This window comes from Ranitomeya variabilis, chromosome 1 (assembly GCF_051348905.1).
Source record: "Ranitomeya variabilis isolate aRanVar5 chromosome 1, aRanVar5.hap1, whole genome shotgun sequence".
Taxonomy (NCBI): domain Eukaryota; kingdom Metazoa; phylum Chordata; class Amphibia; order Anura; family Dendrobatidae; genus Ranitomeya; species Ranitomeya variabilis.
The window spans coordinates 315,323,456-315,351,276 of record NC_135232.1 but is presented as its reverse complement, the minus strand read 5'-3'; the positions used below and the strand labels follow the sequence as shown (position 1 = coordinate 315,351,276).

General features: G+C 44.5%; 1 protein-coding gene across 1 annotated transcript; it reads right to left on the bottom strand.

Annotated features, from left to right (window-relative positions):
• Positions 1-228: 228 nt before the first annotated feature.
• On the bottom strand, positions 229-27,821 carry SELENOM (selenoprotein M). Its single transcript, XM_077297383.1, has 5 exons — positions 27,631-27,821; positions 27,379-27,414; positions 10,790-10,824; positions 9,700-9,778; positions 229-1,195 (listed from the first exon to the last, which is right to left on the bottom strand). Exons 1-5 carry the CDS (start codon positions 27,727-27,729, stop codon positions 1,013-1,015), a joined length of 432 nt encoding a protein of 143 aa, XP_077153498.1. The 5' UTR covers positions 27,730-27,821; the 3' UTR covers positions 229-1,012.

Here is a 27,821-nt window from a genome sequence, read left to right as displayed (position 1 = left end):
AACCTGACAATGCCTGTAATTTACTTAGCAAAATTCTGATGACAGGCTCGCTTTAAGTTTGTGCATGTAACATGAAAATTGTGGAAAAGTCCATGGGCTATGAATACTTTGTCAAGGCATTGTAAATCTTGGAGTATGCTTTCTGGCAACCATGCTAGATTTGACATGTTTGTTTATTGGGTTGATTTTAAAACTTTATGCACAAAATACAAATTTGAAAACAAATCATTTATTTTAATATTTTTTTTATTATGAAAGCCTTTACTCTCCTGAAGTGTAATAATCTGATCACCAAACATCATCAGGGACGGTTTACATCTGCTCCCAACCAGGAAACTTTGTAGCTGAGAACGTCATTCATGTCCAAGAAGACAAAGGGCGATCAGATGATGTCCGAGAGCAATTTGATCAAAAAAACATTAACTAAACTGATCCTTCATAACGAACTACCTTCCACCTTGCTGCATCCCTGTAACTATAAGCCTATCCCGAAATCTCATCTATTCTACAGCTTACGCAAAGACAGCACTTGTAAACTCTACTAGTACATTCAACAATCAAGATATGTCTTCGAGATGCTAAAGACCACCAACACATTTCTAGTCTGACTCGTATTCCCTTTTTTATGACTTTAGTACCAGTCTGCCATGCCAACCCTACCTTAGACATAGTAAATGGGGCTACCTCCCCTGTCTAAAAGGAATGATGCCAGAACTGCAATGTTATGCCAAGTGCTGTGCAAGATGTAGAGAGGGGAGTCTCAGCACCTATTGCTGCTTGCAGTATTAAGGAAAAACTGCTGGACCATTTGCATTTTGGTCTTGAAATATGAGAAGACAACTAGTTGGGTTGTTTAGTAAGTGCAGTAGTTTAGTGTTGTGCTCCTTTAGAATCACTAGTGTTTTGTGTAGCATTTCTATTCCCATTTTGCTTCGATTTAACTCCTATGATGCAATTTTCTGTGATGTATTTTCTTGACAGACCTATGGCAGATAAGTACTAAGTAACGCTACTACAACTCCTCCTTCGTATCCCCCACAGGTTTCTCTTCTACATCATCCAGTGTCTTTTGTCTTGCAGGTGCGGTTTGGAATTCTTGGGGGACTGGGGAATCTGGGCTTTCCTTCTTGTAAAATCCCAGATCCTTCAGTAGTTGGTTAATTTCCTTTCTTCTCATGTTGCTTAGTCCAATTCTCTGTAATAGATGATAAATACCGCAATTTGTTTTGTGACCTTGGACTAAATGCATTTGAGTTGAACATGATATAAAGGCTCTAAGTGGAACATATAACCAAGGGTGGCAATTTACACACAATTTTTTTTTTGCACAAGCAAAATTACATCTATCACTGAAATTAAATTCCACCCATGGGACCTTGAACTGGAAAAAGTCTCTAAAGATGTTTACAATATGTCACATCTGCAGATAATGCGAAAGGCATGCTTAACCCCTAATATTCCAATGTTACTCTGGCGATGTGGATTGCAGAAGCCCATACAATTCAGTATTTAGACTCCATGTTAATTTATTAGTGTTAGAAACGCCCCAGAATGTGTTAAGAACCAGTTACAAGGTGGTAAAATGGCAATGTGAAAATTCACAAGCGACAAGGGTAGAAGTTAATGTGTTACTAGATGTTGAAGTGTAATCACAGAAATTCATTAAAAAAAAAAAAAAAAAAGTTATCTCGTTGGAAATGCCTCAGATATTCAGCTACCTGCAGATCAAACACCTATATATGTCTTTTCAGCTCCTCCTGCTTTATAAGGTTATATTAACCCAATCCCTCCACAACCAATTTCAATTTTTGTTTTTTTTGTTTCCCTTTTTCACTTCGCCATTAATTTTTTTTATTCTTTAACTGAGAAATATTTGAGATCTGGTTTTCTTTGTGGGACATGTTTTAGTTTTAAATGACACCACTAATTTTTCCATATAGATTCAGGGAAAATGGCATGAGGAAAATACACCACACTTCCACCATTGCTTTTGGAGTGTTATTTTTAAGGTGCGAATTGAGCTGTGAAAATGACCTTGAAACGTGACAATGTCCGTACGATAAGAGATGCCAAACATGTATAATTTAACTTATTTTTTAAGCCAATAAAAAAACGGAAAAAAAAATCTGAATTTTGTAAGAAAAACTTTGGTTTGTGTCCCTATTTTCCAAGACCTATAACTTTGCTTTTTTATATTACTCATGTACACCACCATGGAATTAATGGTGCTATATATAAATATATAATAATATTACCATTAATTGAGGTTTTTTTTTATTCTTTTTCTTTTTTTGGTGTGGTGAGCTGGTCTTTTTATTCATCTAGTTTTGGAATATATACCTTGTTTTGATTGCTTCTTACTGCTTTTTTTCCCCCTTCTTTTACTAACTGGTTTAATTAATTTTATATCTTATTAAATCAGACTCTTCTGGATGCATTGCTGCAATGTATATTAGGCAGATTGTAGCTATATGATATAGCTTGCGTCTGCATCTAAAAGTAATGATCTGAGCACCCACTGATTGCTTCCTTTAACATCTTAAAACACTTGTTAATTTTAATGGCACTTAAGATCCAGCTAACGCACCTAAGAGGGGGTTGGTTTTGTGTGGGATAAGGTTGGGGTTTTTGTTGATTAACATATTGGGATATATAATAAATTTTTGATTGCTTCCAATATAAGGCTGGATCACATTCTTGTATTCTACACTGAGCCCTTACATCTGAGTTTCAGTGTAAATTCCACATCAATGCGATTCAGACTGAACCAGTCACTATAATGAGGCAGACCAAGACACTAATTTTTGGCGTCTGCTTCGGTGCACAAAACTGTGGTCATCCACAGTTGTGCGCTAAAAAGACACCTAAAATAATATGACACCACTATCACAGTGACCAGACTGAGTCCAAAGTGACACAATCTGCCTAATAAGTGTGTGGTTCCATCGGGGGCTTTGTATGAATCTCATTTTTGGGGATTTACATGGAAACCCTGATGAAAGTACTCAAAAGAGAGCGCAGAGTGCATGTGAACCGAGCAGCCTTCAGATTTTTGGGAGGCAGAATGAACAAATAGACAGCAATACAAGAATAGATCTTGTTTTTATTTTTGCACAGTTCGTCGTATCAAGGGGTTATTAGATGGCTTCAGGGTACCATGACAATAATTGGCATCCACTACAATCGCGGTTTGTTGAACCTGTCCAGTGGGGTTCTTTTAACCCCCTTTTAACTACTTGGATACCCGTGACAGCGATATTTAAAGGGTTAATCGGCTCCCATCTGTTCCAAAACCGGCTGATACCGCAGGGTGTCGGCTGTCATGTATAGCTGTTATCCATGGGAATTTTGCCTGTGCGGTGGTGGTGTTCACTTTTTTTCCCGATAGTTGTTTTAAAGCAGCGGTGAGGGAAGAAGGCCCCTTAGCAGCCACCGTTGTAATGCATATTGAGGGTCGTTAAGTAAACTGGGAAAGAGCTGCCTTGCACTGGCGTGTACTCCGGAGGACAGAGAATGAACTTCAATATTGCGCCCAGCATGCAGCCAGCGGGTAAGGAAAGGGTGAATCAAACACCCGAAAACCCCGCCCATATGACCCAAAACTGGTCCCGCCAAATTCAGGTGACAGGTTCCCTTTAAAACTGACTTTTCAAAGGTTTTATGGACTGATGAATTGAGTGACTCTTGATGGGCCAGATGGATGGGTCAGAGGCTGGATCAGTAAAGGGCAGAGGGCTCAACTCTGACTCAGATGCCAGCGAGGTGGGGTACTGGTATGGGCTTGTATCATCAAAGATCAACTCCCAGACCTACTGCCAGTTTCTGGAAGACAACTTCTTCAAGCAGTGGTACAGGAAGAAGTCGGTATCGTTCAAGAAAAACATGATTTTCATGCAGGACAATGCTCCATCACATGCCTCCAACTACTCCACAGCATGGTGGGCCAGGAAAAGTCTCAAAGAAGAAAAAATGACATGGCCCCCTTGTTCACCTGATCTGAACCCCATAGAGAACCTGTGATCCCTCATAAAATGTGAGATCTACAGGGAGGGAAAACAGTACACCTCTTGGAACAGTGTCTGGGAGGCTGTGGTGGCTGCAGCATGCGATGTTGATCGTAAACGGATCAAGCAACTTACATAATCTATGGATGGAAGGCTGTTGAGTGTCATCATAAAGAAAGGTGGCTATATTGGTCACAAAGTTTTTGGAGTTTTGTTTTTGCATGTCAGAAATATTTATTTCTAAATTTTTTTGCATTTATATTGGTTTACCTGGTGAAAATAAACAAGTGAGATGGGAATAGATTTGGTTTTTATTAAGTTGCCTAATATAAGGAATATTACTGCACAGTAATAGTTACCTGCACAAACAGATATCCTCCTAAGATAGCCAAATCTAAAAAAAACCCACTCCAACTTCCAAAAATATTAAGCTTTGATATTTGTGAGTCTTTTGGGTTGATTGAGAACATATCATATGGGTTGATCAATAATAAAAATAATCGTCTAAAATACAACTTGCCTAATAATTCTGCACACACTGTAATGTGTAAATAGATTGCATAAACGTAATGTATTCTCTGGCTGCCTGGACGAAGTTGATCACTGTGGTGTGTGTGTGCCTGATTTGCCATATCTTGCTAGTTGATGTTTAGGCCATCTCTTGGTTCACTTTTGTTAGTCCATTATTTTTACCTAAAATGTCACACAACGAAGATAAATACATTTTCCTTTCTCCAAATCTGTTCCCTCTAAGTGTCTAGAGGGTGCACATCACATCATTTGCCACAAGGCAATAATACATTTTTCCTATTTTGCACAAACAACTACAGACCGGTCTCCAATCTCCCCTTCATCTCTAAACTCTTGGAGCGCCTGATCTACTCCCGCCTTACCCGTTACCTCTCCACTCATTCCCTCCTAGACCCTTCACAGTCCGGTTTCCGCCCCCTACCTTCGACAGAAACTGCACTCATCAAGGTGACCAATGACCTTCTGACAGCAAAATGTAATGGTGACCACTCTCTGCTCATTCTTCTCGACCTTTCTGCAGCTTTTGACACTGTTGACCACCCTCTCCTACTCTCTAGGCTCCAGTCACTAGGCATTAAGGACACTGCTCTCTCCTGGTTCTCCTCCTATCTTTCTGACCGCTCCTTCAGTGTTCTGTTCTCTGGTTCCACTTCATCTCCTCTTCCTCTCACTGTCGGGGTACCCCAGGGCTCAGTCCTTGGCCCCCTTCTCTTCTCCCTCTACACAGCCCCAATTGGACAGACCATCAGCAGATTTGGCTTTCAGTACCATCTTTATGCTGATGACACACAACTATACACATCATCCCCTGACCTTAACCCCGCTGTACTACAGAACGCCACTGACTGACTGTCCGCAGTCTCCAACATCATGTCCGCGCTCTATCTGAAACTCAACCTCTCCAAAACTGAACAACTTCTGCTCCCGCCATCTACAAACCTCCCTAAATCTGACATTTCCCTCTCCGTGGATGGCACCATAATAACACCCCGGCAGCAGGCACGCTGTCTGGGTGTTTTGTTTGACTCCGATCTCTCCTTCACATCCCATATACAATCTCTTGCCCGCTCGTGCCGCTTACACCTAAAGAACATCTCTAGAATCTGCCCTTTTCTTACCATGGAGACATCAAAAACCCTCACTGTCGCCCTGATCCACTCCCGCCTGGACTACTGCAATGCTCTATTAATTGGCCTCCCCCTTACTCGACTTTCCCCTCTCCAGTCCATCCTTAATGCAGCAGCCAGGGTCGTCCATCTGGCTAATCGTTACTCAGATGCATCCGCTCTTCGCCAGTCATAACACTGGCTGCCCATTCATTACAGGATACAATTCAAAGTTCTTGTTCTCACCCACAAAGCTCTCCACAGTGCGGCACCCCCTTACATCTCCCTCATTTCGGTCTATCGGCCTAACCGACCTCTGCGCTCTGCAAATGGCCTTCGACTAACCTCTGCACTAATCCGTACCTCCTACTCCCGACTCCAAGACTTCTCCCGTGCTGCGCCAATCCTCTGGAATGCTCTACCCCAAGATATTAGGACCATCCACAACTTGCATAGTTTTAGGCGCTCGCTCAAAACACATTTGTTCAGAGCTGCCTATCACATTAACTAATCAGTCATTTTATGTTTGTGTGTGTAGTCCATTCACTATCTCCATCTATCCCCCACCCCCTGAAGATGGTTGGACCATCATTGTAAATACACACCTGTACTTTGTATCTCCCCCATCTCATTGTAGATTGTAAGCTCTCACGAGCAGGGTCCTCTTATTTTGCTTTATTATTGTATTGCTAACATTGTTACCTATGATTGTTGTTTGAAACTGTTAAACTGTAAAGCGCTGCGGAATATGTTGGCGCTATATAAATAAAGATTATTATTATTATTACCCAAGGGAATTCCACTTAGAATGTTCTGCATTGGAGTGAACTACTTGTTGTCATGAGTCAGACTAATCCTAGGAGACTGTTATCCTTTTGGTAGGAACAGACATATGACTTAAGCAAATCACTGGCTGCACCAATGGCCAGTGACCAATACGGTTGTGGCCAGTGGTATTTGGAAGCATTTCATACAGTACAGACCAAAAGTTTGGACACCTCTTCTCATTTAAAGATTTTTCTGTATTTTCATGACTATGAAAATTGTACATTCACACTGAAGGCATCAAAACTATGAATTAACACATGTGGAATTATATACTTAATTTCAGTTGTTTCACACTTTTTTGTTATGTCTTATATTCTAGGTTCTTTAAAGTAGCCACCTTTTGCCCTTTGCAAAAGGGCCAACAAGTGCTAAGCATCTCTGGGAACTCCTCTTGAAGCTCATCAAGAGTGTGCAAAGCAGTCATCAAAGCAAAAGGTGGCTACTTTGAAGAACCTAGACTATAAGACATAATTTCAGTTGTTTCACACTTTTTTGTTGAGTATATAATTCCACATGTGTGAATTCATAGTTTTGATGCCTTCAGTGTGAATGTACAATTTTCATAATCATGAAAATACAGAAAAATCTTTAAAGGGAAGGTGCCATCAAAAAAATTATTTTTCCAGCGATTGAAAAAATGTAAAGAATTAATGTTTAAATTTTCTTTAAAAAATATTATCATTTGTTTATAATTTAGTAAAATATGAAAAATAACTTTAAAAGGTTTGGCATTTCCACTTTTAAACACTAGGGGGAGCAGCTAATGAAATTTGACAAAAACCTAGTGTACAACTGCAGTAATTATGGGCGGAGTCTGCTGACGTGTGTGATGTCACTCCTCTCCTCCCAATCTGGGTGTTTGCTAAGGGATAAGAGAGGATGAGATTCAGGAACCCAGTGAGCAGCCATTTTATTGGTGACTGCAGAGTTATACTGACAAGTAGACAGTCACCGAGGATGGCAGGCAGCAAGGATTCTGGGAGATATGTGGTGGAGGGAGCAGGGTGACAGCAGCACAGAGTATTTCAGGAGAGCAGTGTGCTGGTGTATGGAGGGCACCATGTTCAGTGCACGGAGCAGCCAGGGATTGTACATAGAGCGCTGTCTTTTATACACATGGATGGACCGTCTGCTCCACAGAAATCCAGGAAACATTTCTGCGGATTGATGGCCTGTTCTGATCCAGACTTTGCATGCAGACCCCATTCCCCTCCTCAGATCCTGTCTTCTCCATCCTGTCCTGGCGATGTGTGAAAGCGAGGCGACAGGCGAAGTACGGGGTGACGCTGGGAAGGAAATGTAGCCATATAGTAACGATAAACATGAGACGCCTCTCTTCAGCTGCCTCACCAGCCTTCCCCTGACTGCACCTAACTGGAGGTCATGCTGCCTCCTCTATTACCCCAGACCCGTGTGCAGGTGCTCAGCGAGAACCACCCTAGAATGGGTCCCCTTTATGAAGATAATACTGCCATAGTGTTCTCACATACATAACGCCATACAGATCACACATAATACTGTCCTATAGTTCTCACATAATACCATCATATAGATTGCAAATAACGACGCCATAGTGTTATCACATAATACTGACATATAGATCTCACATAATACCGCCATATAGATCACACATATCGCCATATAGATCACTCATAATACCGCCATATAGAGCACACAATACTGTCCTATAGTTCTCACATAATATCATATAGATCGCAAATAACGACATCATAGTGTTCTCACATAAAACCAACATAGATCTCACATAATACCGTCATATAGAGCACACATAATACCGCCATATAGATCACACATACCACCATACAGAGCACACATAATACCGCCATACATAGCACACATAACGCCATATAGAGCACACATAATACCGCCACATACTTCACACATAATACCGCTATATAGATCTCACATAATACCACCAGTGTTCTCACATAATACCGCCATATACTTCTCACATAACGACGCCATATAGATCACACATAACGGGGGAGAGGAGTGCATAGGAGAGGATTAGATACACAGCTCAGCAGTCAGTATCACAGGAGAGGATTAGATACAGCTCAGTCAGTATCACACAGGAGAGGATTAGATACACGGCTTAGCACAGTAACACACAGGATAAGATTAGATGCATGGCTCAGCAGACTGTATCACACAGGAGAAGAGTAGATACACAGCTCAGCAAAGTATCACACAGTATAGGATTAGATACACAGCTCAGCAAAGTATCACACAAGAGAGGATTAGATACACAGTCAGCACAGTAACACACATGGGAGGAGATACACTGCTCAGAGTCAGCACCACAAAGGATAGGATTAGATTCCCTCTCCCCCTCCCCACTGATACTTACTTCATGGCTCCCTGCTGAGTCCTTTCTCCCTCCTTCTCCTCGTCCTATAACTGCAGGGCTCCTGCTATTATACTGGGAAACTGGAGCTCACAGATGCACTGTGAGCCCCAGGAAGATGGCGCCGATCTCCTGCCTCTGCTGTGATGTGGACGGCTCAGGGGGCGTGGCCAGATCACAGCAGGGAGCAGCACAATGTAAACTATACGGTCGGACGCCGACTGCAGATCTCTATGTCCAGGGCTGCCGTATTTGCAGAGTGTAAGTGTCGTGCAACTACACTTACACTCCCGCAAAGCAAAATGGCGGCGCCCAGTGGCTGAAAAAAAATTAATAGAAAAAATGTTACCGTTAAAAAAATGTAAATTTGTATTAAAAATAATTGTTTATATAAACAATCATTTTTAATACAAAAAATAAAATGCGGCACCTTTCCTTTAAATGAGAAGGTGTGTCCAAACTTTTGGTCTGTACAGTATGTCCATACGGCCTGATCAGATGTGCACAGACTGACTTTATATATCCTGTTTCAGTCACATGTCCATGAGACCACGGGAGCCAAGCCTGGGCACTTTAAGACCACTTTCATATGGTCGAAATACTGGCGGTTTTGTATCCATATTATAGAAGCTATACATGTACGCTGTTCCATTAGAACCAGAGTTAGTGACAAGGAGCCAGTGGAGATGTAACCGTGGTCCACATCATCCAGGGGAAGTCAGGATATTCTGCCCATTTTAGGGATTAAAAAATGCCCCCCCTGTTAGATCCATCTGAAAGTGGTCAGTCAGAATAGCCAAAACAGCTTTCAATAAAAATAAATAACTGTTATGTGCATATATTTCTAGCACATGTCACTTACATCTATTTCTTCATATCTGTTGGAAAGTAGAACTAGTTCGGGATCTGCACCAGGTAAATGTTTCATCTCAAGGTTGTGGCTGGGCGAGAGATGTCAAGGTCCTGAATGGAAGCTTATTAATTTTGGCTTTAGGTGTCTGCTTATATATTGTGTTTAAATGTACTGATTTAAAGGGGTAATCCTATCCCAATATGTAGTAGGTGTAATAATAATCTTAGCAAATACCTCCAATTAGAAATAAAGTTTTGTTCTTCTGATTAACTGTCGTTTACCCCATGTGCAGTGTATTGCAGTAGCTTAGATATCCATGGTTACGATCACTAACCGCTAACTGTACCTATGAGTCATAACTATGAATACCTAAGCTACTGCAATGCCCTGCACATTGGGTAACATAGAAATGTAGTATAGTTCTTCTAACTAAAAGGAGGTATATGCTAATAGTGTTATTAAACATACTGTATATTGGGATAGGATCTTGGAATTGGTAATACTCCTTTAAGGCTGCATTCACACATCAGTTTCCACAGGAATAAAAAAACGAACAGTTTTCTTATATTTCCTCCATTTTGCATTCTTTCCACAACCTCCCCCACCCCCTCGATGACCTCAGGGCTATAGATCTGGGGGGTTTTTATGGGCCTCTTGAGACTTGAATGGCCAAGTCTGATCATCAAACCTTGTGAAAATATCTCAAAGAGGGTATTCCCATATCCAAGATCCTATGTCAATATATAGTAGGTGTAGTGCTAGTCATCATAATAGCTAATATCTCCAATTAGAAAGGTATAGTTTTCCTGATTAGCTATGTCTTTCCTCATGTGCAGGCATTGCAGTACCATAAGTATCCATGGTTACTACCACTGATATAGTGACAGCTAGTTGCTAATGGTCGTAACCATGGATACCTAAGTACTGACCGAATATACTGATGGCACACAAATGTTCTACAGGCTAAGAGAATCATACCTAACTGCAAGGTAAGTTATTGGGACCCCAGGACTGCAGCCCAAATCACTGTACATACAAGAAAACCTATATAAGAATCAAGTTTATTAATGTCAAGTCTACCAGATTTTACAAAGGATACTAAAGAGGGATGTCCTCTGTGACAAAGGCCTTCACCTGTAACAAAAAGGAATTTTTATTACTATGATCAGTTTTCACACTTTCATAGGGTTGTAATACACATGGCAAATATGAACACATGAAAAAACCTTTCCATTCTAAATTCAGATGACTTAGCTTAGCCGATAACTGTGGTAGCCTAGGCGCACTGAATGATCAATCTAGCCCAGACCATTTGGCGCGATCTGTCGTGTAAAACACTCACTCTTAAAATGCACCAAATGTATTGTTACCCATGCAGGACTGCAGATCTGGTGTATTTTTTTTTAGACCTTTTTTTTTGTCTTACTTTATACCGCCCTCCTGGCTTAGTTTTAGACCATTTGAACAAAACAGTGGCAGACCATTAAATTAGTTATCTGGGACTATTTTTATTATGGGCTAAAAACTTACAGGCAGGTAATTGCTAATTAGTAATTACCTGTATCCATCCTAATTCCTCATAAGGGTATGTGCACATGCTGCGGATTTTGCTGCGGATTCGCAGCGTTTCCGCAGCTGCGGATCCGCAGCGGTTTCCCATGAAACCAAATTGGGAAACCAAATCCGCAGTGCACATGCTGCGGAAAAAAACGCGCAGAAATGCAGCGGTTTATATTCCGCAGCATGTCAATTCTTTGTGTGGATTCCGCTGCGGGTTTGCACCTGCTCCAATAGAAATCTGCAGGTGAAAACCCGCAGAGGAAACCGCAAAAGAAACCGCGATAAATCCGCAGTAAAAACCGCATCGGTTTTTCACTGCGGATTTTGAAAATCCGCTGCGGAAAATTCCACAATGGAATCCGCAGCGTGTACACATACCCTAAGACCTTTCACCAAATTTTTCATGTTGATCTTGACACATAGCAGACTAAGGCCATGTGCACACGCTGCGGATTCCATTGCGGAATTTTCCACAGCGGTTTTGCTAAATCCGCAGTGCAAAACCGCTGCGGATTTATCGCGGTTTTTCACCTGCAGTTTTCTATTTCTATTGGAGCAGGTGAAAAACCGCTGCGGATTCCGCACAAAGAATTTACATGCTGCAGAAAATAAACCGCTGCGTTTCCGCGTGTTTTTTTCCGCAGCATGTGCACTGCGGATTTCATTTCCCATAGCTTTACATGGTACTGTAAATGCATGGGAAACCGCTGCGGATCCGCAGCAAAATCCGCAGCGTGTGCACATACCCTTAGGGTACTTTCACATTTGTGTTTCCCTGATCTGCGGACTTCCTCCGTGAAGCCCCGCCCTTGGCCGCACCTCCGCTGCTAGCTCCGCCTACTTCTGCATGCGGCCTGCGTACCTATCTTTAACATTAGGTACGCAGGTCGTGCGGCTGTATGCGGAGGCTGCCGCATGCGTCGTTTTGACGCTGCGGCGACCAGCGTAGGACGCAGCCTGTAGCATATTTTTTTTTTATCCGCAGCGTCAAAACGACGCATGCGCCAGCCTCCGCATACAGCCGCACGACCTGCGTACCTAATGTTAAAGATAGGTACGCAGGCCGCATGCGGGCTGCATGCAGAAGTAGGCGGAGCTAGCGGTGGAGGTGCGGCCGAGGGCGGGGCTTCACGGAAGAAGTCCGCAGCCGTCCGCAGATCAGGGAAACGCAAATGTGAAAGTACCCTTAAACGTTGTTTTTTTTTTTTTTTTTGCCTCCATTGTGGAGATTTTGGCAATCAAAGTATTTGGAATCTAATGAGTTAACTGGTTGTCAAAGTGGGTGTTATCACTGGGGGCTTGTACTTCTCCCTGTATGAGTTGCTACCTGATAACACCCACTTTGACTTACTAAAGCTAACTCTGGTGCCAAATACTTTGATCGCTAATATTTCCATAATGGAGAGGAGAAATAAAAAACAAACACAAACTTGTTTTTCCCTCCTGCAGCCCAAATGACATTGCGTGTCCGGTTGAACATGTAAAATGTGGTGAAAGGTCCTCTTCATAGAGCCGTGCGGTGCGGTGCGGTGCGGCAGGTTTCCCAACTCCTCCTAGTTAGTAATATTCAGGACACAACTGTATCACAAGAAAAGCCAAGTCTCTGATCACAGAAGTTTCTGGGCTTCAAGCTTGAGTAACAGCGGGACAATAGATGAATTGCTGTTCGGCATTTTACTAGTTATTAATGGCATCAAAAGCAGAAAACCGAAAAGGAACTTGCCAAAAGCAAACTGAAGCCCCAAACATTACAAATGAGGAGGTTATCAAAAAGGTTTGTGTTTTTCTGTAAATATAACTAAACGGGGGAAAACTGTTTGAAAACCGATTTCTAGCAAACCGGCTGTCCTACACAGAAATTGTCACAAAAGAGAACTTAAAGGGAACCCGTCGCCAGTTTTTTTGCTAATTCATCTGAGAGCAGCATAATACAAGGCAGAAACGGTGATTCCAGCGATGCGCCACTTACTGGGCTGCTTGCTGCAGTTTTATTGAAATCACTGACTTGGCTGCAGCAGACCTAGCAGTTATCTGAATGTATAACCCTGCAGTGGTGGTCGCGAGGTTGGACTAATTAGCGACAGGTTTAATAGTCATCTAGTGATAATCTCTTGCTGATAAAACAGTGATTTTATTAAACATTACAGCAAGTAGCCCATGAAGTGATGTTGAGATAGAGACCCTGATTCCAATATCATGCTGCTCTCAGATTAGGTAGCAGAAACCTGTGACCAATTCCCTTTCTTGGAATTTTATTGTACATTGTTCGATGTGAATACTTTTCTGCCCAATGATGACAGAAGTATTCTAGGAGTGATACCTTTATTGGCTAACCAGAAAATAATATGTTTGCAAGCTTTCAGAGCACAGTGGCTCCTTTTTTTGTGATCTTGCCTGAAGAAGGAGCCACTGTGCTCTGAAAGCTTGCTAACACGGTACCACAATACAATTTGTTATTGTACATCATTGTACATTGTTAGAGATTTCCTAATCATTCCTTGATTCATGCTTTATAAGATGCATTTGTCCATCACACATATATTAAATTTTGTTTTACATGTCTTTATTTATTATGCAATATATAATTTAATTTCATATTCTGTATCTTACATTTTTTATCTTCTGTTCCTCTTTCTTTCAAGCAACTGATGTGAAATAAAGGAAATCCTGAATATTTTATAGCGTTTGGCATTTGCGAATGTCCATTTAATGGAACATTACTGTAGCTGAATCAGAGCAGAATTTGTTCTCGGAGAATGTAGCTTGACAAATGGCCTTTTATATCTTTAATCGATTATTTTAGAATCTGAGACTGCTCGTTCCGTGTTCTTCATCATAAATCTACAATATATTTAGCCACGAAGATAGAATCTCCTGACTCTATCCTACAGATCTTACATTACTTTGCATCTGTTTATGCGCACAGCTTTCCCTGCACCATTGTTTGTAAATTATTACCTAAAACCAACACCGATGCTTTACATAAGCCCAGTAAATGTAAAATCTGAAGCCGTAGTCCCATCTCAATCAAGACAACACACATTTGGCCTGTGAGGGAGAAATGTACGCTTATATTGAGTGTGTGCCAGTCGCTTTCTAGCTGCATAGTGTCGGACTTGGGTGCCAGGGTCCCACCAGTAACCAACTCCAGGGCCCCACTTCTCAGCTACTAGGAAATGTGACATTATCCTCAATCAAAAATGTATAAAACAATGAGCTGGGGAGATTGATAAATGAATAAGATGCTGCCTGGACCTGTACATAATGATTCACGTATATTGTGCCAAGTACTGCTCATATAGGAGAGTGGTGGCCCACTCTTGGACTGGCCCACAGGAGAACAGTAGAATCCTCCGGTGGGCCCCCATACAAGTCTTGCTGCATATGTAGCGCCCCCACTGCCGCAGGGCCGAGGCCTCTGAGTCTCTGCTCTGGGGTTGTCACGGTGGCTAGACCCGGTCCGTGACCCTGCTGAGGGGCGCCCAATGAAAGGTGTGGATGGTGGTGGTAGTGCGGTGCAGTGCTGGTCACAGTAAATAACGAGGACACTAGGTTGCAGTCTCTTTACCTCTTTACTGAAGGCTTCAGGATCCTCAGTCCGGAATACGGTTAACCAGGCTGCGCAAGTCCGGCCGGTCCGATGGCACCTCCAGAGTTCCCTTTGCAGGTGGAAATCTGTGCCTACCTTCTAGCGCTTGTGTGTTGTGGTCCTCCCCTGCTGTGCTTACGGGATAGTCCCCACAACTGTTGTGTCTGTTTCTCGTGTTCCCTCACAACTCGATTCTGATGTTCTTCTTCGTCCCCCAGATGATATGGCTAGGACGCACCCGTATGACGGGTAGGCTCGGAGCTCTTCCTGGTCCCTAGTGTCGCCCTTCTCCTGTTGTTGCCCCCTGTGTCTTCGTAGGTGATTTGTGTGAGACAGCCCGCCTAAAGCTGACTGTCCTGCCGTAGGTTTGAAGTATTGCTTGGAGCCTAATACTTCCTCGGCGTTCCGGCCACCGGCTACGCGCCTCAGTAGGATGTTGCCTCTTCTTACAGCACGACTCCTACTGGTATTTCTCCTTGTTGCGTTGATCTCGTTTCTCACTCAGCACAATAAACCTCGCTTCTTGTCCTTTCTTAGGGCACCGCCGCTATCAGGTGCAGGCGCGGTCCCGTAACATTCTCTCAGTTCGCTAGGTCTCTGCCAGGATCCCACCCCTGACAGGGACCCCCCTGAGTCTCTCCCCACAACACCCTCTGCCACAGGATGTTCCCTTTTCGATTCCCAGTCAGCTTCTCTCTAACTTCCTATCCAACCCCCAGTTTTACCAGATTGTGAGGAGTGGCCTAATACATAGTACCCTTAGCTCCCCCTGGAGGCCAGACTGTGAAGTGTATTGGTGTCTGTGATACCTGGTCAGGTGAACTCCTTCAGTGCCATCAGACGTACCATAGCCCCCCTTAGCGGCGGAGCATCAGTACTGCAACGACCAGGACTCTGGGGCGCTGCACTCCCCCCCGGTTAAATCCAGTACTCCTGGACTGGGAAGAAAACAACAATACATGTCAGCAAAAAGACGTACAATTTTGAAATGCAATAACAATAAGTAAGTTTGAACAGAGCTTCCCTTTATGGGAGGTGAGGACACTTGAACGTTACAAACATGGTTAAATATTTTAAATAACATACTATAAATAACTTCTCTTACCCGACCGGGTATTCTACTTAGTGCAAATTTCTGAACAATAATTTAACATTGCCTTTAAGGACGTACACGCTGAATCCCCTAAAGACCTTCTTATAAAACACTATAAGGCTAATCAACTTTTCCTTCATTTTCCATCTTTACAGCTGCAGGACCGCCTGTCTATCTGCCCCAGGCCTACTGCCTCTCGTTCTGTTGCAGGACCGCCCCTTTCCGCCCGGGCCTACTGCCTTTCTGCTACTATACACAGTATAGAACGTATCATCCATCTCTCAGTTCAGAATCACCGAGCCATCTCTGTATGGCTCCTAGGAGGACTCACCGATTAACCCCATCTGGGTTCACTTCCTGTCCTCATTCTTCTAGCAACATCATTAAACATTTATTACTATCAACTGTCTGACTACATACAACTTTACATGTAAGCTTTATCACTATTTCTCTTAAGGCATCATTATACTTTAAGTGCTATGGGTGAACGTTCCCTTTAAGAGGGGACCAAATCTCTATGAGGTAGTGCAACTTCTCAAGCTGCAAGTCCGTGTGCAGCAAGGACTCCAGTACTGCTTCCAGGAACAGTTTCTTCGCAAAGAGTCCTTTCTTTTATAAAACCAGTAGAGGGCACCTTTAAGAAGGTGCAAACTATTTACAAGGAGTTTGTAATCATGCAGTGTTCATGATCCAGCAGTTCTTTCAACAATGATAAAACAGGAAACAAAAACAAAAAGCAGAAGAAGGGATCCCGGGTAAACAAAGGGATCCCTTTAAGAGTTACCCTGATTGGGTCATAGCAGCAAGAGGACAAACCGTTAACTATTTACATTCTATAAGGCATCTAGAGTTTCATAGTAAGTTACCAGACATCAGCCGATAGTGGACACCTCTTGACCGTTCAGGCTTCGGCCCCAGATCTGCGGCTGATGTAGTGTCAGTGGTTGGTCTCTCGGGTGCAGTCAGATCACCCGGTGTCTGGATTCGAAGGCTAACCCTGGCTGCAAGCTCGGTAGCCGCAACAAGGCGTACAGTGGCGATAGTAACAAGATCTGTCAAGTCTGGCTCGGTCATGGTCAAGGCAACAGGTGACGCCCCCTCAGGCCCACATCGTCGGACGTTCCGAGCGCACCATCCTTGTGCACTCCGGTGGCGGGTGTAGGTCACCTGGTCCCCCCTTTGCAATAGTGGGTCACCATATCGGTTGCGGAAAGGAGTCTTCACATCATGACTAGTAACGAAGACATCAGTCGGTAGTCCCGTTCCTGTATGGAGCCCCAACCCCGCTTTGGGTGAAAGGCCAGCACAGTTCCCCGCTTTACCTCGTCTTTCCTGCCGTGCGCAGGCTTTGGGTGTAGTACTGTTAGCGGATCAGTCTGTTCGGTCTCCTTTCGGTTTTTCCAATGTAGGATCAGACATTGTTTATATTGTTCCCAAGTGAGCACAGCAAGGGTGAGGCCTTCCTCCCGAATTCCATCTGGCCCGGTCCAGGGGGTGTCCCACTGGAGGATCACCCCTTCTGGGCTCACATTTATGGGCTCCCCCATCGTGGTCGGTAGTGGAGGTACCAGCTTCCCCATCGCGTCGGGGGTGAGCACCACCAGCCCCGCCGAGAGGAAACGGTCATTGTTGGGGTGAGGGGCGGGAGCGGGATCGGTCAGGGGAGCAGGATCGGTCAGGGGAGCAGGTGCGTCTTCCATACCTGCGCCTGATACGATTCCACCGATGTCGATCCGTTCCGCTGACAAGGACACTGGAATCGGCCGCAGCCTGGACTGCGGTTCCTCCGAGGTGGCCTCTTGATGTGGTTCCGCCCTCCATGGCTCCGTGGTTGGGATAGGTAGGCTCGGCTCCTCCGCCGGCGGCTCCAAGGAGTTCAGATCCTCCAGCAGCGGTGGACGCGAGTCCGCCTCTGGTGGGTGAGGGCAAGCCGGGATCACTTTGCCGCCGCTCGGGCACTTGCTGATCGTCATCGCTGTCCGGCATTCGGCGGCAACGCATGCACCTGGCTCCGCCATTTCTCCAAGGTCGAGGTCCCTCTTCACCTCGTTCCCGCCGTTGCAAATCAGGGGGCGGTTCTCCTCTGCTGCTGGGCAGGTCGTCATCTCGCAGCAGAAGTCGGAGGGGGCGGTCGCTACTTCTGGCGCCGCTTTGGTAGTCTCCTCCCATGGCACGCCCTTCTTCTTCCTCTGCGCTCCCTGTGGCGCTGCAATGGCGACGGGTTTTGGCGGGAACTTTTGGCGGCAGGTGGCGATACACAGTCCTTGCAATAAGTCACAGTCCAAGCACAACAAATCACAGTTCCAAGGCACACATGACCTGATTCTTCAGGCTTAAGTAGATCCTGTTCGTGACGCCAAGTTGTAGCGCCCCCACTGCCGCAGGGCCGAGGGGTACCCGGTACCGGGCCTCTGAGTCTCTGCTCTGGGGTTGTCACGGTGGCTAGACCCGGTCCGTGACCCTGCTGAGGGGCGCCCAATGAAAGGTGTGGATGGTGGTGGTAGTGTGGTGCAGTGCTGCTCACAGTAAATAACGAGGACACTAGGTTGCAGTCTCTTTACCTCTTTACTGAAGGCTTCAGGATCCTCAGTCCGGAATACGGTTAACCAGGCTGCGCAAGTCCGGCCGGTCCGATGGCACCTCCAGAGTTCCCTTTGCAGGTGGAAATCTGTGCCTACCTTCTAGCGCTTGTGTGTTGTGGTCCTCCCCTGCTGTGCTTACGGGATAGTCCCCACAACTGTTGTGTCTGTTTCTCGTGTTCCCTCACAACTCGATTCTGATGTTCTTCTTCGTCCCCCAGATGATATGGCTAGGACGCACCCGTATGACGGGTAGGCTCGGAGCTCTTCCTGGTCCCTAGTGTCGCCCTTCTCCTGTTGTTGCCCCCTGTGTCTTCGTAGGTGATTTGTGTGAGACAGCCCGCCTAAAGCTGACTGTCCTGCCGTAGGTTTGAAGTATTGCTTGGAGCCTAATACTTCCTCGGCGTTCCGGCCACCGGCTACGCGCCTCAGTAGGATGTTGCCTCTTCTTACAGCACGACTCCTACTGGTATTTCTCCTTGTTGCGTTGATCTCGTTTCTCACTCAGCACAATAAACCTCGCTTCTTGTCCTTTCTTAGGGCACCGCCGCTATCAGGTGCAGGCGCGGTCCTGTAACATTCTCTCAGTTCGCTAGGTCTCTGCCAGGATCCCACCCCTGACAGGGACCCCCCTGAGTCTCTCCCCACAACACCCTCTGCCACAGGATGTTGCCTGTTCGATTCCCAGTCAGCTTCTCTCTAACTTCCTATCCAACCCCCAGTTTTACCAGATTGTGAGGAGTGGCCTAATACATAGTACCCTTAGCTCCCCCTGGAGGCCAGACTGTGAAGTGTATTGGTGTCTGTGATACCTGGTCAGGTGAACTCCTTCAGTGCCATCAGACGTACCATAGCCCCCCTTAGCGGCGGAGCATCAGTACTGCAACGACCAGGACTCTGGGGCGCTGCACATACATTGTGCAATGGATTGTACGAGGCTTACCTATTTTCTCTTTTATTTGCAATGCATTATTACAACCTAATGCTCGATAAAATCCCCATTTCGTGCTGGAGAGAGGCAGTTCTTTTAGGCTAAGAATCAATTTGATTTTTTTTTTTTTTAAACCTGCATACACATTTTACATGTTTCACCAACAGAAGCAGCGCCTGAGACCTGACAATCCCAGCCAAATATAAAATAAATGACTACCGCTGTTCATGGTTTAGGTGCCTAGAGTACTTTTTCCTTTAGACCAATTAGTAGCTCATTAGAGTAAAAAAATAAAAGCAATCTAATCTGTCATCCCATAGACCTTATTGTAGTTTTTGTTAGCCATGGGTGGCTGCAGAGCTTCCTCCTTGTCATAGGTAGTCCTCATCATGAATGTCCCAACAACTCCCATATGCTAATATCTTCTATGTAAGGCCTCTTTCAGTATCTCCGGTACGTGTAGTGACTGTTTTCTCACGTACCGGAGACACTGACACACGTAGACCCATTCAAATGAATGGGTCTATGCACATGTCTCCGTGTTTTCACGGACCGTGTCCGTGTTGAAAACACGGAGACATGTCCGTTTTTCTCTGGCAGCACGTACAGCAATACGTCCTGCACACATGCACACGGAGAACAGTGTGCACTCTCCTCCGTGTGCACGTACCGCCCGCAGGTGGGCCCGCTCATTAGAGTGATGAATATGCGCATATTCACCACTGTAATGAGCGGTCCCACATGACCGCTCTCACAGGACAGGCTGCCAGCGCTGAGAGGAGATTGGAGACATCGCGGGAGCTGGGTGAGTATTTCCCTGCAAAGGGCCGGGCGGCGCACGGGGGATGGGAGGCGGGAGGTCACCTGCAAACTTTATTTTTAACAAAAAAGAACAAAAACTTGATCTTTCATCTCTTCTCTCCTGCAGGGGAGAAGAGATGAATGCTGCCTTCAGCACCACACGTGGGGGGGACAGCGCTTATTGTAGCGCTGTCTCTCCTGCACGGTCCGTGTGGTCCTCGGCCGGCACATGGCTGCCGCACGTGTGCCACACGGATGTGCCACGTGAGCACATGGACAGGGATAACTCCGGTACCGATTTCTCCGGTACCAGAATTATCTGGACGTGTGAAACCGGCCTAAGGCTGGTTTCACACTAGCGTTCGGCAGGGATGCAACATGTTGCATTTTGTTGCGGTCAGCGCAGCTTCAAAACGACGCATGTGGAGGCATCTGCATACATCCGCATGGCCTGTGTACCCAATGTTAAAGATAGGGTATGCAGGATGCATGCAGATGTAGGCGGAGCTGAAGGAAGAGGCGTGGCAGTGGGTGGGGCTTCATGGAGGAAGACAGCCCTTCCGAACGCTAGTGTGAAACCAGCCTTACACAGAAAATCAAGCCACGATTTAGCTGAGCTTTGTAGAACTAACTTTCCTTCCAAAAACAGACATTATTTTAAAGAATTCTTACTAAGTTTTATATTCATTAAGTGTGTACATGTGAGTGTATTCATATACTCGCCTACCACCTCTCTCTCCAGTGTTTAACACTGTTCTTCTCTGAGTGACCACACCGCAAGTGCAACCAGCCGGCCCCCTCTACACTCTATGCATGACCCTAATGTCTTTCTTATAATGTAAGCCTATGTAGCCTAGTTCTGACACACCTTAGGATTACATTGTAAATGCCAATTGTGGATCACGCAGAGCGCAGTGTGACCCAGAGTGTTGGGAAAGTGCTGACATCGGAGAAAAGGACAAGAACGGTGCAGGACACCGGACAGAGCAATGATAAGGTGAGTATATTAATACACTTACACTACATTACATGCACATATACACATTTAATAATTAAAAAAAAATCTTTAACCTAAATATACTGATTGACATTTGCCAACATCTGCATGTTGGTGAAAATCATCTTCTTGGTTCTAGCTCTTTCTAGGAAAACTGGAGGACAGTATCATCAAAGTTTCTCAGGAGTCGTCACACATTTCTAGATTTCTGGACAGCATATCTCCTTAGTTATGCAGCAAATAATATGGTAGATTCAACAGTGTGTGAACGCTGCCTGCTCTCTCCTGGAAAATTATAAATGCAGACGTGTTTGTCATCCAGCATTCTAGAAATATGGAGAATAGAGATCCAGATACTTAGGCTATGTGCCCATGTTGCGGATTTCTGTGTGGATTTTTCCGCTCAGTTTTTGAAAAATCCGCAGGTAAAACACTACGTTTTAACTGCGGATTTCCAGCATTTTTTTGTGCAGATTTCACCTGCGTCTTAACACCTGCGGATTCCTATTGAGGAGCAGGTGTAAAACGCTGCGGAATCTGCACAAAGAATTGACATGCTGCGTAATATAAACCGCAGCGTTTACGCACTGTATTTTCCGCAGCATGGGCACTGTGGATTTAGTTTTTCATAGGTTTACATGGTACTGTACACCGGATGGAAAACTGCTGCGAATCCGCAGCGTCCAATCCGCTGCGGATCCACAGGCAAATCTGCAGTGTGTGCACATACCCTTAGAATTGACAAAAGAAGAATGCCTGATAGCTGATTTATGGGGAAAATGGACTTTAAGTGCTTTTACACTGCAAGGTTGTTGGGCAGAAGCGTTCATGGGAAAGGTCCTGAAATTTCCTGAAGATCTTGCAGTTTAAACAGGCTGCCTTCCCTGATGAATGGCAAAATGCACGTTGGTTTTCACAAAAGATCATCATTCCCTGCAGCCTGTTGTCCTGTGTAATCCAGATTTCCACTGCTGAGAACATCGACCATCTAAGTGCAGTTGAATTAACTATTATGCAATGTCAAGTGCGGTCTGTCTGTGTTACCAGACTATTAATGACCGCCGATCAGTGGCCATTTAGTGCAGCCAGTCAGTTTGTCTAAATGGCCCATAAGGCTATGTTCATTAAATAGAAAATCCACTGTGCTGCTCAGGATGAGTCCTTGGGTATATGCACATAATGTTTTTTTCCTGAGGTTTTCAGTAGGAATATACATCAGAAAACGCTCAAAAGTATGAACGCAAGTAATTCTAACGAAGAACGACTTGCTGTGCATTTGTGCTGGCTTATGAACGTCTTTTAACCACTTGATGTTTTCATATTTCTAACAATGCCAAGCAGTGAATTATATATCCATTCTTCTGGTGGTTTCTCCTTGAAATATGATCTGTAATTTACAATACCAGACCATGGCAAATCTCTGAAGACAAATGGAAGCTGTTTGGAGCATTTTGCCATAGTTTTTGCTAGCTGTTTCTTCATTTTTTAATGAAGTGGGAAAAAGACTGCAAAATTACAGTAAAAAGCATGTCATGAAAACCCTCCAAGAAAACAATAGTGGGTACTACAGTTGGAAAAATGGCAAGGAATCAACTGAAAAAAGACACCAAAGACTCTTGGGTAAAAGAAAAAATTCCAGCTGTTCCTGCTTAAAAAATTTGGCGGAAGAGGGTTTCATAAATGCTTGGTGAAAAAAAAAAAAAAAAAGTGCGTGTCACTTCTGTAGAATGGATCCAGAATGAAAACTAGGCAATGTCAAGTAAAAAGGCTGCAAAGAATGGAAAAAAATCTTCCCAAACTCTTCAAAACTGCTTCAGGAAAAGAAAAACTCCTTAAAAGATGAGTTTGCTTAACGGGTTCCTGATTGGAAAGCTTTTTGTATTTGAATGCTTAAAAAAATTCTGTGTGAACATAGCCTAAAACTCCAGCATTGCAAATTTTAGTTTCACCTTTTCTTTTTTTTGCATCTGCAGATCTTGAAATGTCAAGTTCTTCCTCCTAAATAATCCTTAAACAAGCCACTTTAGAGGACACTTGAGGTCATCAATGTTTACCTTTTATTTTAAATATCACTAAGAAGTAATCTACGTGTGATAGTTGAGTGGTGTAGCTGGAGAAAGGTGTCATGTTCTTGATGCTGCCTGGCTTATTACACGTACATCACTTGCCACCAGTGTTCTAGCCATCTGCTCTGGTACTGGCATAATGACATATACCTAGACCCTGGTAGTGGCATAAAACACGTGTACCTAGTATTATGATATGTGATTTGACATTAGCATATTATCTTGATATTTTTGAAACCTTGTCTGTACTTCTATAATGAAAACTACCTCTTTGGTTGTATTTAGAAATGTTGTAACTGTATGCTGTTCTTAATTAATAAATTAGTTTATAAAAAAATATACAGTATATATACCTAGACCCTGGTACTGGCATAAAGCCATACAACTAGACCCTGGTACTAGCATAAAGCCATACAACTAGACCCTAGTACTGGCATATAACCAGATACCTAGACCTGGTTGTGGCATATCGCCATACGCCTAGCCCCCCTGGTAGTGGCATATCACCATACGCCTAGCCCCTGGTACTGGCATATCACCATACACTTAGCCCCTGGTACTGGCATATCACATACGCCTAGCCCCTGGTACTGGCATATCACCATACGCCTAGCCCTTGGTACTGGCATATCACCATACGTCTAGCCCTTGGTACTGGCATATCACCATACGCCTATACCCTGGTACTGGCATATCACCATATGCCTATACCCTGGTACTGACATATCACCATACGCCTATACCCTGGTACTGGCATATCACCATACGCCTATACCCTGGTACTGACATATCACCATACGCCTATACCCTGGTACTGGCATATCACCATACGCCTATACCCTGGTACTGGCATATCACCATACGCCTATACCCTGGTACTGGCATATCACCATACGCCTAGCCCCTGGTACTGACATATCACCATATGCCTGTACCCTGGTAGTGGCATATCACCATACGCCTAGCCCCAGGTACTGACATATCACCATACGCCTATACCCTGGTACTGGCATATCACCATATGCCTATACCCTGGTACTGGCATATCACCATACGCCTAGCCCCTGGTAGTGGCATATCACCATAGGCCTAGCCCCTGGTACTGACATATCACCATACGCCTAGCCCCTGGTACTGGCATATCACCATACGCCTAGCCCCTGGTACTGGCATATCACCATACGCCTAGACCCTGGTACTGGCATATCACCATACGCCTAGCCCCTGGTACTGACATATCACCATACGCCTAGCCCCTGGTACTGGCATATCACCATACGCCTAGCCCCTGGTACTGGCATATCACCATACGCCTAGCCCCTGGTACTGGCATATCACCATACGCCTAGCCCCTGGTACTGGCATATCACCAAACTTCTTGCCCCTGGTACTGGCATATCACCATATGCCTATACCCTGGTACTGACATATCACCATACGCCTAGCCCCTGGTACTGGCATATCACCATATGCCTATACCCTGGTACTGGCATATCACCATATGCCTATACCCTGGTACTGACATATCACCATACGCCTAGCCCCTGGTACTGGCATATCACCATATGCCTATACCCTGGTACTGACATATCACCATATGCCTATACCCTGGTACTGACATATCACCATATGCCTATACCCTGGTACTGACATATCACCATACGCCTAGCCCCTGGTACTGGCATATCACCATATGCCTATACCCTGGTACTGATATATCACCATACGCCTATACCCTGGTACTGACATATCACCATATGCCTATACCCTGGTACTGACATATCACCATACGCCTAGCCCCTGGTACTGGCATATCACCATATGCCTATACCCTGGTACTGATATATCACCATACGCCTATACCCTGGTAGTGGCATATCACCATACGCCTAGACCCTGGTACTGACATATCACCATACGCCTATACCCTGGTACTGGCATATCACCATACGCCTATACCCTGGTACTGGCATATCACCATACGCCTATACCCTGGTACTGGCATATCACCATATGCCTATACCCTGGTAGTGGCATATCACCATACGCCTAGCCCCTGGTACTGACATATCACCATATGCCTGTACCCTGGTAGTGGCATATCACCATACGCCTAGCCCCAGGTACTGACATATCACCATACGCCTATACCCTGGTACTGGCATATCACCATACGCCTATACCCTGGTACTGGCATATCACCATACGCCTAGCCCCTGGTAGTGGCATATCACCATACGCCTAGCCCCTGGTACTGACATATCACCATACGCCTAGCCCCTGGTACTGACATATCACCATACGCCTAGCCCCTGGTACTGGCATATCACCATACGCCTAGCCCCTGGTACTGGCATATCACCATACACCTAGACCCTGGTACTGGCATATCACCAAACTTCTTGCCCCTGGTACTGGCATATCACCATATGCCTATACCCTGGTACTGACATATCACCATACGCCTAGCCCCTGGTACTGACATATCACCATATGCCTGTACCCTGGTAGTGGCATATCACCATACGCCTAGCCCCAGGTACTGGCATATCACCATACGCCTAGCCCCTGGTACTGGCATATCACCATACGCCTATACCCTGGTACTGGCATATCACCATACGCCTAGCCCCTGGTAGTCCAAGTATAGGAAAAATCAGCCGCACTCAATTGGTTGAAAGTTCAGCAAACTGTGTAGTTTCTTTATTAACATATACAATAAACATCACCAGGTGCTTTTTTAGGAGGTAAATGGGTGGCGGACTATTCAATTCGGGTAACGTTTCGACCCCAGCGGGTCTTTATCAAAACCTCACTTGTGCCAAAGAGGTAGAGGAGAGGAGAAAGAGCCGAGTTCCCATAGGGCAGCTCTGGTGGAGTTGTGTGGAAGCGCGTCCGCCTGGTGGGTGATACGCCTAGCCCCTGGTACTGGCATATCACCATACGCCTAGACCCTGGTACTGGCATATCACCATACACCTAGACCCTGGTACTGGCATATTACCAAATACATAGTATATGGCTTTATGCCAGTACCAGAGACTATTAGAATGTCAGTCAGATGTAAAAATTCTTTGCTTTAAACAACTGTTCAGCATAAATCTATACGATCTGAAGTATTTCTTCTAACTGAGAAATCATTCTTATCTGCACTGTTATAAGAACCCCAGACTTAGCCAATTTATATTGGTCCACAATAGACAGGAATATTCCTGTGGGTAAAGATCTCATTCAGGTGTCACATCTCAGATATGTGTAATATCCGTACTTTTTGCTAAGAAACCATGTAACCATTAGAGTCTGTGGCTGTTAAAATGTCAATTTATCTTTTTGTCTGCAAAATTAAAGCATAGACATGTCCAATTTTTTTTATCAGTTACAGATCAAAATCACATATGTTATGGGTCCATGGAAAACTTGGACAGCACACAGACACTTGTTGCATACTAGTGCTGCCCATTTTACCCTGACTGCTGGTAGGAGAAAGTAGAGGGAGGTTTTTTAAAAGTTTTTTTGAATTTGAGGAAAAAACAGGTGGTAAAAAAGACACATGCCATCTTTATTTTTCATGTACAGGGGAAAAAAGACATCTATGTTTCAGGAATGCATAAGTTCCTAAGGGCTTGTTCACATGCTATGTTTTGTTACAGAACCAGTAAAGTGAATGATACTTCTGAAATCTTAGGCACATGCTGCATATTTTTTCCTTACAGAATTGAACCAGCAAAGATTTTTTTTTATTTTTTTCAAATCTGCTGCATGTCAATTCTTTCAGTGATTTTCAACCATGGAAATGAATGGGGAAAGATTGCATCAAAAAGGTGATTATTGTACGCCTCATTTTTCCTTCCAATACTTTGGTTTTTTAAAAATCTCTCCTGAATAACCGCATTTATTCATTGTGAGTAAATTGATTGAGATGATTGAAAACCATCATGGCAGTCGCCATATGTAACAGCTGGGATGTTTTGCCCTTATGCCACATCAAGTACCTTCAGGTCGGCAGTCAGATTAATATTAAAGCTCAATAGTGTCACAAGTAGTAAGAAAGTGATGACGCGTTCTGTCTTACCTCTTTAAGTCTGTTCAGCTGTCATCCACCACATGACTGCGAAGAAAGAAATGTTAGAGATCAGCGCTCTGTGGACTCTGCCAGATGTTACGCTAAAGCCCTCTTTAGTAGGAGAAGGGTTAAAAAGGTGCATCCGTTCCGCCATTAATCCCTGCTGATCCCATTGATTTTAGACTGAGTTTCTAAAGCTGATACAAGCATTTAGCACATGTTCTGCCATGTCTGCAGCCCATCAGCTCGGACATTACCCACCTCTACTTTTGCCCTTGCCATATTCTTTAACTTGTCCCAATCAATCTGGTAGCCCAGCAATGGCTGGACGAGGCCGAGCAGCAGCAATGGCAGCCACATTTTAGGAATCAGCTGTGAGCCTGAGAGAGAAAAGAAAGCAATCACACAAGGAAGTAGAGGGAGAATGTGTATATTTGTGTGCCACGTCAGTG